This window comes from Urocitellus parryii, chromosome 12, assembly GCF_045843805.1.
Source record: "Urocitellus parryii isolate mUroPar1 chromosome 12, mUroPar1.hap1, whole genome shotgun sequence".
NCBI lineage: Eukaryota > Metazoa > Chordata > Mammalia > Rodentia > Sciuridae > Urocitellus > Urocitellus parryii.
In genome coordinates, this window is record NC_135542.1 from 59,544,824 (window position 1) to 59,557,666 (window position 12,843).

Consider the following 12,843-nt stretch of genomic DNA (forward strand, 5'->3'; position numbering starts at 1 on the left):
AACATTGACCAAATTAATCACTTCTTAGCTCTTCACTTTTGCTTGTCTTAAGAACTTGAGCCTAGAGCTAAAATTTATCTTGGCCTCTATAAAGTCCCCCTCTGTTTAGAAATGGAATTGATACAACTAATGGTAAAAAAACTTCATTTCAGTGCCCTTGAGGTTAGTATTACTGAAGGTCTACTCGTATGTTTCAAAACTGAGTTTTCTGTGAGAATTTTGACATGGGGTAAGAAGCACTTGCCAGCCCAGAACAGATGTAAAGCACAAATCCTGAGCATCTCCACTTGTCTGAGCACCTCCACTAGTCTGCACCAGGCTACTCCTGAAGTTGTTGAGTGTGCACCTGGATTGCCATTCCTGCCCTTTTCTCAGCCCCGCCCTGCTGCCCATCCAGTTTGTGGTAGTTGTTAACATGACACATTGATTAAGCAATAAAAGATCCCTAAAGTTTACTCGGCAGTTTTTCAAAGTTAGACAGTTATCACCTTAATGGTGTTTTGAGGAGGTCAGAGTAAACACACCTCTAGTCAATTGCTTCAGTTGTTCTACAGAACAAAAATCTGTTCATTGCAAGAGGACTAGGAATTCCCCACTGGATGAAGCTTCTAAAGAAATGATTCTCCATACATTCAATATACATGAAACTTTATCCATCAGAAAATCAGGGAAAGGAGTAAAAGTTAGCCTGCTAACAGGAGAGAAACGTATAAGTGATCTTTTCTCTTTCTTCTTCTTTCAAAATTAAAAGCCTATTTACTTAAATTCTTTTCCTGAGCATTTCCTGTGTCACTTGACTGTCCTTCGTAGACGTAGTTGTTGGTGGCCAGGTTTCATCCCATATAAGAACACGACATGCTACTTCTCCTGTGCTGTAGCTGCTTCTTCACCAGGCTGCCTTCTGTCTGTCCAGAGGTCCCTGCTTCCGCCGGGCCACCTGTCCTGTCAGGCACATGTCTGTCTATGGATGGCCATCATCATAAAAATGAGGAAAGCTGGCATGATGGGTGCCGGGAATGCTACTGTCACAATGGACGGGAAATGTGTGCCCTGATCACCTGCCCGGTGCCTGCCTGTGGCAACCCCACCATTCATCCTGGACAGTGCTGCCCGTCATGTGCAGGTAACAGCTGGCTGCCCTCTTGTGTGCTTCAGATGAAGAGGGCTCCTGCCTTGCAGGGCCTCATGTATAGCTGTGACTCTGGGGGAAAGACGGGAATGGCCCCGGGGACACTTTTTAGCTCTCTGTGCCTTTTGTAAACAACAGCCACAGAATCGGCGGAGTACTATAAATGACGAGTGAAAAACCAGAGAAATTTCTAAAGCTCTAGAAACTGTTGTTATTTTTGAATGGTTTACTCAATTATATTGATCTTTGAACTGCTTGTTTGTAAAGGATGTAGGCTTATGTACTTAAATCCAGCTCTCTGTTTTACTGATAGCGTATTAAAGCTGAATGCTCTAGTTAATTTGAGGGGATTGGTGCTAGTTTTATTATATAAAAGCTTATCTCTTATCCAGTGATAGCCTGAGAAGGAAAAGAATTACCAAAGTCTATGGCTATTGCTCTTTTTCAAATTAATGGACATGTGGCACTCTTGCCAAATGGAGAAGTCTAGAGTGACCACACATTTCAAATCATAATAACAGTAATCGAAGTAAGTTACTAGAATAACAGAACAAATTTGTAATTCATGGGGGTCTGAATTACAGTTGTCAATAACAGCAATTATTACCTTAATTTCTCATCTACTGCCTTTTTCCTAAAGCGCTCATCACGGTTGTGTATCTATGGTTTCTCCCTCTGCGCAGGCCACTGTGAGTTAGGGGAAGAATACTTAAGCTGTCTTTCAATTGGAAAATAAGCACAAATATATTAATCCTCTTATTGGAAGGCCAGGGAGAAGAGGGGTCTCCCCATTCTCACATCAGATTTTTTTTTTTTTAAGTTCAAGTCTATTGTCATATTTTGAAGTCATGATTATTTTTCCTCTGGTCTTGCATCTCCATATGGATGAGTCCCTTTAAGCAAAGGGTATATAGGCAGGAGCCTGAGGTCTGGCCCTTTTGCAGCAAGGCAGGATCAGCCTGGAAGAGAAGGTGGCTCGTGCTAGCCAGAGTGCACCTGCGTTGCATCCCATGGCGTGGGACATGTAAAGTCCCTTCAGCTCTTGAGATTCTGTATACCTCAGTAATTATTACTGTCAACCTGACAGGCAGCTCCCATACCCCTGTCAAGGACCAGGTTGCAGTGCAGAATTAATGGCTTATTTTGTTCCCTCCAAGTTTGGTTAGATTTGCCCTGCTTCAAAACTTTTCTTTTTTCACATATTTTGCTAGTTAAATCTGAAAAACCACTTTGTCAGATCAGAAGGTGAATAAGCAATTTAATGAGATAAGATTCTAAATTGACTCTTTAGGGAAGGAAAAATAATCTGTTCCCTTAAGACCTGTATTTTAGTTACAGATGTGAAAGCATAGGGTACTGACCGACATCTGGCTCTCTCTTAAGCATATGCTCACTGAGGAAGTCTAAGGCAGAGTCATGACCAAGAACAGATGACTGACCCCAGACTGCAAGTCAGTAAAGTCAGAAGCATGTTTCTCTGTTACAGAGATAGAGGACTCATATACAGATAATTATTGATGTGTTATTGAGGGTGTGTGACAGCTGCACATACATGTTCAAAAACACCTTCTCATGTATGAATGTGTAATAATGTTTTTTCCAAAGTCTTGTCTTTAGTGGATTGCCACTTGCAGAATCTTCCTACTAGAGACCCTAGAGCCATTTGTTCTTGTGAGTTCTTGTTCAAAGACTCTCCTTCTCCATTCAGGGGCACTGATTTTTCCTTGATTAAGTGAGCAGCATTCAAACTCTTCCAATGGAATAGTCATCAAATGATAGCATCTCTTTTATTTTTCTTTTCTCATCCTCTTTCTTTTCCTTTCCACCCCATCTCTCCATTCCCTCCTGTGTTTTGCCTTGAGTCATGTAATAGAGGAAGAGGGAATAGAAAGATAGAACACCTGTAGGCACACACAGCTCTCTCCTGCCCCCTGCCCCATGTCCACATTTAAAAGGATGACAGTTATCGGTCCTCTCAAAACCTTTTTTGAGTGTAGTAAGGGAGCTTTTTTCCCAACATTAGTTTATTGGCACACTCTCGAACAATTTTTTCTTTCTTTGTAAACCACAGGAAATGTACATTTATCATCTTGTCCCAGTGCATCCTTTTTTTCTAATTACCTTCCTCTGTGCTGTTCATGGACTAGAAGGTTCAGTGCACTTGCTTGTGAATTTAAGCACTAACTAATGTCCGTTTTCTGAGTTGTCTCCCCTGCGTCAAAGTTCCCTTGAGAGATAGCCATATTGAATGTTACTTCCTTAACTGGAAATTGGCCCACACCACTTTATTTCATCAGTATCATTAGCTCTCATGCCAACCACCACTTTGAAAATAAGGGCCCCAGTGCACTCAGAGGAGATTGCAGCTCTGAGCATCTCTGCATAGTCAGGGTCATTCTCTTGGGGCCCAAGGTCTGTGGAGCTTCAGGCATGAGCCAGCCGTGATGTCTCCAGACTGTTTCTCCAGACTGTTTCCACACTGTCAACACCTCCTTGAAGTGCTTGTTGTGTTTGGACTACACGAATATGGTTAATGTCTTCATTCTTTTCATTTCCCCAGCCCAACTTGAGGGCAACTCCCAGTGCTTCTCCAGACATTCCTACATTAAATTCCCTCTCTATCATTACCATCTCACCAAGGGACCAAAACCACCTCTCCTTTGGGGAAAGAAATCATAGTTATCAGCTTCTAGGCACTTACCTCTCTGGACGATGATATCGCCAAACAAATGTTTAGTCTCAGGTGAGAGTTTTCAGACTGTTGATTCCACAGGAGCATTCCTGCCTAGTGTGCTGGCGGCCGGCTGAGATTAGGTGTGTCCTGTTGACAGCAGGACGTATTTCCAAGCATAAAAGTGCTCAGGATCCCAGAGATAATGAAATGGATAGGGCATACATCATTTGGAAGTTTTGTTTAACTAGAAGTCTGTCCATTATCCAAACAACCATAGGCGTGGATCCAGGCCCTTGACTGCTCTCAATACTCAGAGCTCACAGTTTCCACATTTGAAAAACAGAATGGCAATACCTACCTCACAAGGTCCATGTAAAGAGTAAATGTAAAGCGTTTAGCTTGGAAATAATTGGACCACTGCAAGCATTCAGTAAATGTGAGACCTTTATTCTAGACAACTGCACATTCTTAGAGATTCCTAAATGGAGTTCCCTCCCTGTAATTTAATTCTTATTGAATTCTTTCATGATTATTGACAGACTCAAGCTGCTTGCACCTCACTTCCTGAGATTGGCTCTTCTACCATTGTCTTCCATTTCCATGCGTGGAATATTTCTCTTCTTTTCTTCACTCTCCTCTTGATGAAAGTAGAACAAGATGCTCTTCAGACAATTCCTCCTTTGTCTGCCTGAAAGCAAATGGTACCAGGTTCTTCAAGAGCTGGAAAAATGAATAACTTCTTACGGTTTGATTTTTTTTGTTTCATTCCACAGATGACTTTGTGGTGCAGAAGCCAGAGCTCAGCACTCCTTCCATTTGCCATGCACCCGGAGGCGAGTATTTTGTGGAAGGAGAAACGTGGAATATTGATTCCTGTACTCAGTGCACCTGTCACAGTGGCCGGGTGCTGTGTGAGACAGAGGTGTGCCCACCGCTGCTCTGCCAGAACCCCTCACGTACCCAGGACTCCTGCTGTCCCCAGTGTACAGGTAACCAATGTGGTGCTTTAGCCCACCACTGGCCGGGGAGGGCACAGAATTGGGTATTGTCATTTTGCAGGTCAGGGTTCACCCCACCTAGGAGCATGCCAAATTTAACAACTTGGGCAGGATTATCATGCAGCCTGCTTCCTAAATTCATTCCTTTCTATCAGCCATATACTTATGCAATCAATATGCCTTGCACCTGAGTTGACTCTGAAGAAGAAAGGCAATTGTTTCTTTCTGACATTTTCTTCCCTAACCCTGTATCTCAGACTCTAGCAATAAAACTAAATGTAGTCACCAAATTATTCCAGATTTTACTAGTATGAGAAGTCGTTTTTGTTTCTAACAAACATGAAGAATAATTATTGATAATGCAAATAAAATTATTTGAAAGATGTGAAGGTAGTGAAGATATTTTGAAATGTGTCTAATGCCACTGCCTCAAACTTATAATGATGAATTAGTTAAGACCCAAGAGTATTAAGTGACTAACATTGAATATGTATATAGAGTGGTGTTATTATTTATTTATCTGACCATATTAAGTTAATTTATGGTCATGAAAGAAATATGGTCCAATGAAAAATTTTTAGGACTTTAAACATAAGTTACTGGGGTTAACAATAAAATAGTACTCTAGTTAACACTAGAATATATGGCTTTTTCAAAAGGTATTTTATTTTGATATATAAAATTACCAATTTGGCAGAACAACTGATTTTATTTTGATGTTCCTTAAACTTCCCATCCTGTCAAATTAAATCAGTAGCTGCTTAACGTTCTGAATATTAAATCCTTAAAGCATTTCTACTCAAACCTAAACCCTCATATGTTATTACTTTTTTTTTTTTTAAACATTGGTGATCTAATTGCTTCTTTAGAATCCATTGTTTCAGCATATCCAGTATCTAAGTTCTTCACAGGTTTGTGTTGATGGTGTTTTCTAAACTGCATCAGGTGAACATGTAGGGATAGGCACATAATGTGCCACCATCACCATGCATTACACCTTAGAACAAATGGTGTAATGAGCAGCCTTATTCATCTTATAAATTTAATTAATGAATATCTTTTCTAGCATAAGAAATAGTTCACATGGGGTCAGTTTTTAGGATGTGTTTGACCTATGCCCACTGTAGTTTTATCATTATTACTAATGTTCCCAGATCCATACCCTGCTGATTGAGGTTCCTATTAATAAAGAGCCGTGACTGTTCAGAACCTCCTGGTAGAAACCACTGGAGTGTTCTAGTCATTGCTGACAATGAGCTTATGTCTATTCAGTTACAGATAGCTATGCAATGTCAGAATTGAGCCATGGGGATTATGAGATTTAATGAAAATAGAAATGACTCCTATCCTGTAGAGTAGTAATCCAAAAGAAGAACCAAACAGCCCAGTGTTCCAATTAAGTAAATAATGATAAAGGAGGAGGAGGTGAGCTTTGAGAAAGAGGATTTAAAAGTCCACAGAGCCCAGAGAGCTGGCACTGGTAGAAGTGCCCCTGTTGCCATGTGGTCTAGGATCTGAGTGAACACAGGATTGGCGGTGGGAGGGACAGTGGGGAAGGCACTTCTTGAGGACCAGTAGCCCAAATTCATTGATGGGACACCTGACTGGTCTAGAGGTTGGGCCTGGGAAGAGAAGGAGAGCTCTGTGGAAATGGGCCTCCTTAGAATGCCAAGGCATGGTTTCCTGGATGGGGTGTGCATGGGCCAAGCCCCACAGGTTCCAGCCAAGCAAAGTGGGGCATTCCTGCACTCCTGCCGTAGATTGAGCAAGCTCCCAAGTGGCTTTGACTTCCCATTTATGAATTTAGATCTGGGTGGCTTTTTTTTTTTAAGAGAGAGAAACTTCAATGATATTGCTCATCCGAAACCTTAGGACGTTTTACTTTGCATGTCAGTATTCCAAAGGTAACACTCTTCTGTCTGTGAATAAATGTATATCTAGAATAATCTATATTTTAAAATGAGCCACCTCCCCAGTAATGTGTCTTTCTGAACTTTTCATTCATAGCTGTATTATAGCAATAAAAAGATTAAAACACCAACTTTTTTCATAGTAGTAAACTTCAGAAGTAGCATTGATCAGCATATTGCACATCTAGAAAAATACCATCTTTAATCTTAAGATATTTGTATTCTGAAATGGTCTGAAGAAATATGCTGTACATAAGAAGAGCCACAATACTTCATGGTGTTCCCATCTCTGAGATGCCTTGTCATTCCCTCTCCTTCCTCTGGCCTGGCTTAGAGTGAAGTCTTGAACAGAAATGGGTTCATGAAAACAGATGAAGCATCCCTGCAGGCACCTGTTTCCCCAGAGTAAAAATGAGCCACAATAGAATAAGCATTTGTTTGTTTCTTCTAAGTTTTTATTTTTCCATTCTTTATATTCTGGAGTTGGAAGAAAAGTGTAGCATACAAGAGAAAGGGAGAGAAAAATAAAAAGAGTGAGTGGTCACCAGTAAACAGCAGCAATGCTTGGAACCTGAAATAGAAGAAGGGTCTCTGAGGCAGAAAAATGGGAAGAAATGCCCAAAGGAAGAAGATAATGGGCAAGATTCCAAGAACATTTCCAGCCAGGGTGTGGTGGGAGATCTAGCATAGTAGAAGAACACGACAGACACACTGTGCGTCCCAGCTTTAACTCACCACTGCTGCAATCCTGGTGTTCTTTGGGGTCATTTCTGGACCCAAATAAAAAGCCTCTAGATTCTAGGGTTTCATTCTCACCATCATTCCATTGCTTCATTACTGCTATCCCTGCTAGAATCAGGCATTACTTGCAAGAGCCAAGCTAATGTGACCCATAGTACCTTTGTGATTTGGAGGGCCCAGTGTGGGTAAGAATGAGTTGTCCTTTTTTCCAGCCAAAGCAAAAGTTAGCAACGGCCAGTCTCTTAAAGAAGAAATGATCTGTGAGCAGAGATGACTTCAGAACGGTCATTGAGAAAATAATTCCATTTTACTGTCTTTATTCTCCTATTATATGAATGGGATCTATGAAACCCTTCCTGAAATAGGACCCAAGGTGCATTGGGAGCAGGAGAACCAATGACTGTTCTTTCATTGTGCTTCTACCTTCCAGGCTGGTAATAGGAGAGATGGTTATATTTAAGGGAAGGCTTTGGGCTGGTTCCATTATGTTATGCTGGCCTCCCTCTGACCCTCAGAAAGGTCCTCAAATGAAGCAGCTTCCCTGGTCCTCAAAGAGACTCTTCTTGTCAAATCAAACTTTTTGGCCATAGGGTGTGTTCATAAAGCAGATGGAAGGAGAATGTGACATTTAAAGTTTCTGCATCATGCAGTAACTTCATGTCTGTCTCAGTTATTTCAGTTTCTTGGCTGAAAATAGAGTTCATGCAGTTGATTCAGAAAGGAACATATCATTGAGAAAATGTAGCTCTCTCAGGGGTTTGCCAAATATGACTGCTATGGCTCTTTCTGGACTCTTAAAGTGCTTTCTTTCATCAGAGAGATAGTGACATTTCTCAAGTGAGAACCTTACTACTTAAATTTTCTTTTCTCATATCTGAAAGATTTCTGCTTGGGGCTTCAGTTTTCATTAATTAATTTTATTAATTGCATTTTAGTTCATAAACTCAAATGGAAGACAGTAAACATCTCACTCTGATAATGAACCTGTAACATCCAAAGAGATGCCTGGGATTACTGATGATGCTCTTTTCTATTTCAAGTTGTACTATGATCTGGAGACCCTCTGGTCTAAGTCTCTAAACAGAAAAGACACAGATGACTTGCAGCTAGTTTCTCTGCAAGTGGTTACATCCCTCTGTGAGATTTAGATTTCTTATCTTTCAACCACTAATATGAAGCCTGAACTTTGGGAAGTTATAGTTAGGTGTTTCTTGAAAGTCTGATATTATGAAAATCTGTTTGGGTATTAATTGATTAGGATTGCATGTAGCTGTAAGTAAGACAAAAAGTGACTACAAGTGTTAGACAAATAGGTTTATTTTACATCCATTATACGAGGTTGGAGGCAGATGTGTATCAACATTGACTCAGTGGCTTAGTGCCGTTGAAGTCTTTCTATGAAGGTATGATAAGGATGTTATAGCTACAGTCAGCACACACTCTTTGCTTTTGCATCCAGTTTAGCTCATGAAGAGACACGAAAGACAAGACACATTTCAGTCCAGTAATGAATCCATAAATGAATAACAAGTGAAAAATAATAGTTCTGTTAACTGTAGGTATTGCTCATTGTTGCTGGAGATATTGCATACTTTCTAGAGAGGAAGAATGAGGAAGAACAGTAGTAGCAACACATCTATCCTTTGTAAAAAGTAAAAGTTTTCCTGAAATGACCTCATTATGCATGAGCTACAGCTAGGTGACATGGCATCCTTAGTTGCAAGGCAGATTTTCCTGATTGACTTTCACACATTGTACTCCCAGACCTGAGACCACCCCCAGAAAATCAAGACTGTAAAGCTAAGGAAGAAGAGTAGAATGTGTATTATGTATTTCAAATAACAGAATCGCTGTGGCAGGTCTTTTTTGATCTTTGTTATTTTTCTATTGAAATTCAAGATCCAGCCTGAATAAGACTTTCTGATTTGGAGCATTTTTTTTTTTAAAGGTGGCACCCTGACCATAGTGACTACGTGTATTTTTGCTAAATCTGAGTAACAACCCACACTGTTGCACAGTTGGTGGCCTCCAGCATCTCCTTTGCTGACCTATATGTTCATTTTTCCAGATGAACCTCTTCAGCCTTCCTCATCCCATAATGAGAGCGTGCCTAGTTACTGCAAAAATGATGAAGGGGATATATTCCTGGCAGCTGAGTCCTGGAAGCCTGACGTTTGTACCAGCTGTGTATGCATGGATAGCGTAATTAGCTGTTACTCTGAGTCTTGCCCTTCTGTATCCTGTGAAAGACCTGTTTTGAGAAAAGGCCAGTGTTGTCCATACTGCCTAGGTAAGACCAAGAAAAAAAATCTTTCGTCTGTGCCAGTGGCCACTAAATCAACATTGACAGCCATTTGCTAGATCAGTTAATATTTTTGAAATTGGTTTATCTGTTTGACATGCCACACAGACCAAGGTAGGAACATCAAGTAGGGAAAGGATGCAGAAGAGGTGCTCCCAAGATGAAATGCATAAAAAATTAAGAAATTTCTCAGAACACAGTGATATTTTAGTGTTGTCATATTCTATTGGGTTCCTTTGCTGGTTTAGGATTTTCGGTATTAGAACACATTTCTCTACTTGATTATTTTCAGTGGTCTTTTTTTTTTTTTTCATTTCCCATATGAAAGTACACTTAGTGTATAAAATGTGCCACCACCTTGAGATCCACTAAGTGTGAAATGTTAATTTAACCTCCCAGCTTTTCCTGTCTTGGGGCAGTTAATTGTTTCTACTTAAGCCTCGTGGTTGTCACGTTGATGGCCTAGGCACACAGAGGTCTGAGTAACTGACAGAGCCCTCTCCTTCTTATGACCCATGATGATATACCTTGAGCAGAGGACATGTGTATGTTAGCCCCTAACATTCCTACCAAACCAGTCCTGTAAACATTAGCCAGATGCTGTTCCATGGACCAGAAGGCGAGGCTACAGCAGCTGGCATCTCTAATCAAAGACTGTCCCTGCTCCCAAGGCTGTCACTCTGTTATTGCTTTTGCATCCAGTTTAGCTCATAAAGTCAAATGAAAGACAAGACGCATCTCAATCTGAGAGTGAACCCTTCATCAGGGTAGCAAATGAAAAACTATGTGTGAGTTTTATGAATTGTAGGTATCCTGCATTTATTTTGGGGGACTTTGCATGCTTTCTAGACACAAATCATTGCAGATATTTCCCAGATATACCTGGGAAAAAAGAGAGATTCTGGCCGCAGAGTTTTGTGACAGTTATGACACTTTCTCAGGAATCTTAAGAGCTAGATTTTTCCCAGCATAATGACCAAAGAGAATTGAAGATTATATTTGGGAAGCTACATCTCTCCTTTAGAGTGACCATCTATGTCATTTGTTTTTCAAGCCTTGATGCTTTTAAGAGTGAAATGGAGTCTGGTAATAATTATGATGGGACCACAGCTAGAGACCAGGAGTGTCTTCAGCAAACCAGGACATATGGTAGCTCTTAGCGCCTGCGATGTGGGCCTCTCTGTACTACCCATCAGCTCTGCAACTCCTAAATGGAGCCAGAAATATACCAAGACATGCATTCAGTTTAGTGCTACTTACTTTTTTAAAGAGCTAACCAAAAATTTATACAAGAAATGGCCTTGCCTTTGGTGAGAGCTAAATAAAGATATATATCTAGGTACTATTTCACATTGCAGGCAGGAAAAATACACCCAGCATCAACCTGTTTATATATCAGTACTTTGGTAGTAAAGTGGTCAAAAGTCAATCAGGAGCACTTGGTTCATCCTTGGGAAACCTTGAGAATTCCATGTACCTTCAGAGGGAAAATCTAGCAGCAAATCTCTCCTGTGTTGAAAATTCTGAGATTGTTTTGTTTAGATGAAAGTTCCTATTGTGTTTTGCTGCCTAATTAGTAAATACATAATTAGTAAACTTCTCAACTGGTAAATTCATTGCTCTACACTAGTAAATCACTTCTATTTCTCACAAAACCAAATTGGCAAATTCAGAGTTGTGGAAGGAAACCTGCAAATCATAGGATTCTGTGTCCATTCTTTTGTCGTTTGCTTTTTTTACTTTCTTTTATGTTTCCAACTGATGGATCATTTTAAAATATACACCAATCTTTAATGTAGGTAGGAAAGATCAATTTGATTTTGATTTTTTAGTTAGATTACAAGCACTTTCACCAAACTGTGGTTCACAGAAGCTCACGAGGGTACGGTGAAAATTTCGTTTCAAACACATCTAGCTCCACAGCTGCCCCCTACAGTGATACAGGTGTAATTGTGTTCCATACTCCTGACTCTTTCCAGGAAAGTGTTAGGAAGAGTTAGCACTTGGTGAGCAGGACCCGTGTGCTCTGGTCACTCCTTCATCTTAACACTTGGTGCATTTTGTGGTGGTACTTTAATAGTCATTAAGCCCCTCTGTCCACCTGTTGCTGATTTTGTAAATAACCTTGTTAGATTTCACCCTTGCTTGCCCGGCCCCGCTGTCTCCAAGCATTGGAAGTTCAGCTCATGACCCTGATTTAGGGATTTTTTGTCTGACTCTCAAGTTACTTTGGGGGCCTTTTCTCTCACCAGCGAAGAGGTCCTGACTTCTAATCAGCCTGATCTCTGTCAGGGTGTCAACCTGAGCGAGGCCAGCACAGCCAAAGGCACTTACCAGCTGTGTCTCAGTGGCAACCATATCACTGTAGGCAAAGATCACCTGGCAAAGGAAAGGTGGGGCATGCCACTGTTTGCCATGTCGTAAAGCCCCTGGTGGCTTTTCCAGAGGGCACCAGGTACCAGTGTTTGCACTGTTTGCTGTTTCAGGCTTCCTCAGTTTCGTTCCAGACTGTCTGTAAGATCACCTGTGCCTCACAAACCCTCTCACCCCACCCAGCCTGTGCTGCTGACCTTGCCGTAGCTGCTGGTCTTGTCCCTGGGCGAATGGTCTCCCTAATTGGTCAGATACAGATTTCTAAAAACCTCACACCTACAATTAAACTGACCTTTTTTTCTTTCTTCCTCCTTTCTTTCTTTCTTTTTCTTTTTCTTTTTTTTTTTTTTTGTTTGTTGTTGTTGTTTGTTTTGTTTTGTTGGTTTTGTTTTGCTGTTTTCAGAGTGGTCAAAAATCAAGTTAGCTTGCTTCCACCTTGTAAAGTACTGTTTTTCCTTACCATAAGAAAAATGAAAATGGCAATCCTACTAAAAGTAGTCTTCTAATTACCAGTATTTGTGTTCCTTTCAGCTAAATTATCAAGTCACTAATGTGCAATGATAATGCTTCTCCTTTGATGTGTGAAGTCCTCATATTATGTGTGCTAATTTAATAGTATGTGTAATACAGACATAATTAATAGGATTGATGATTAATTTTGAAAAGTGAACAGCTTTGTCTAATTACTTGTAATACCCATCATTAGGGAATTCATC

General features: G+C 40.5%; 1 protein-coding gene across 4 annotated transcripts in view; it reads left to right on the forward strand.

Moving 5' to 3' along the window:
- The window catches only part of Crim1 (cysteine rich transmembrane BMP regulator 1), a 179,247-nt gene that overhangs the window by 142,942 nt on the left and 23,462 nt on the right, over positions 1–12,843 (forward strand). For 2 of the 4 annotated variants that reach the window (XM_026405877.2, XM_026405880.2), the window contains 3 exons: positions 914–1,123; positions 4,577–4,792; positions 9,521–9,742. In XM_026405877.2, the coding sequence (XP_026261662.2) occupies positions 914–1,123; positions 4,577–4,792; positions 9,521–9,742 (648 nt within the window). The remainder of the gene's footprint in view (positions 1–913; positions 1,124–4,576; positions 4,793–9,520; positions 9,743–12,843) is intronic. The other 2 variants (XM_026405879.2, XM_026405878.2) reach the window with 2 other exon arrangements.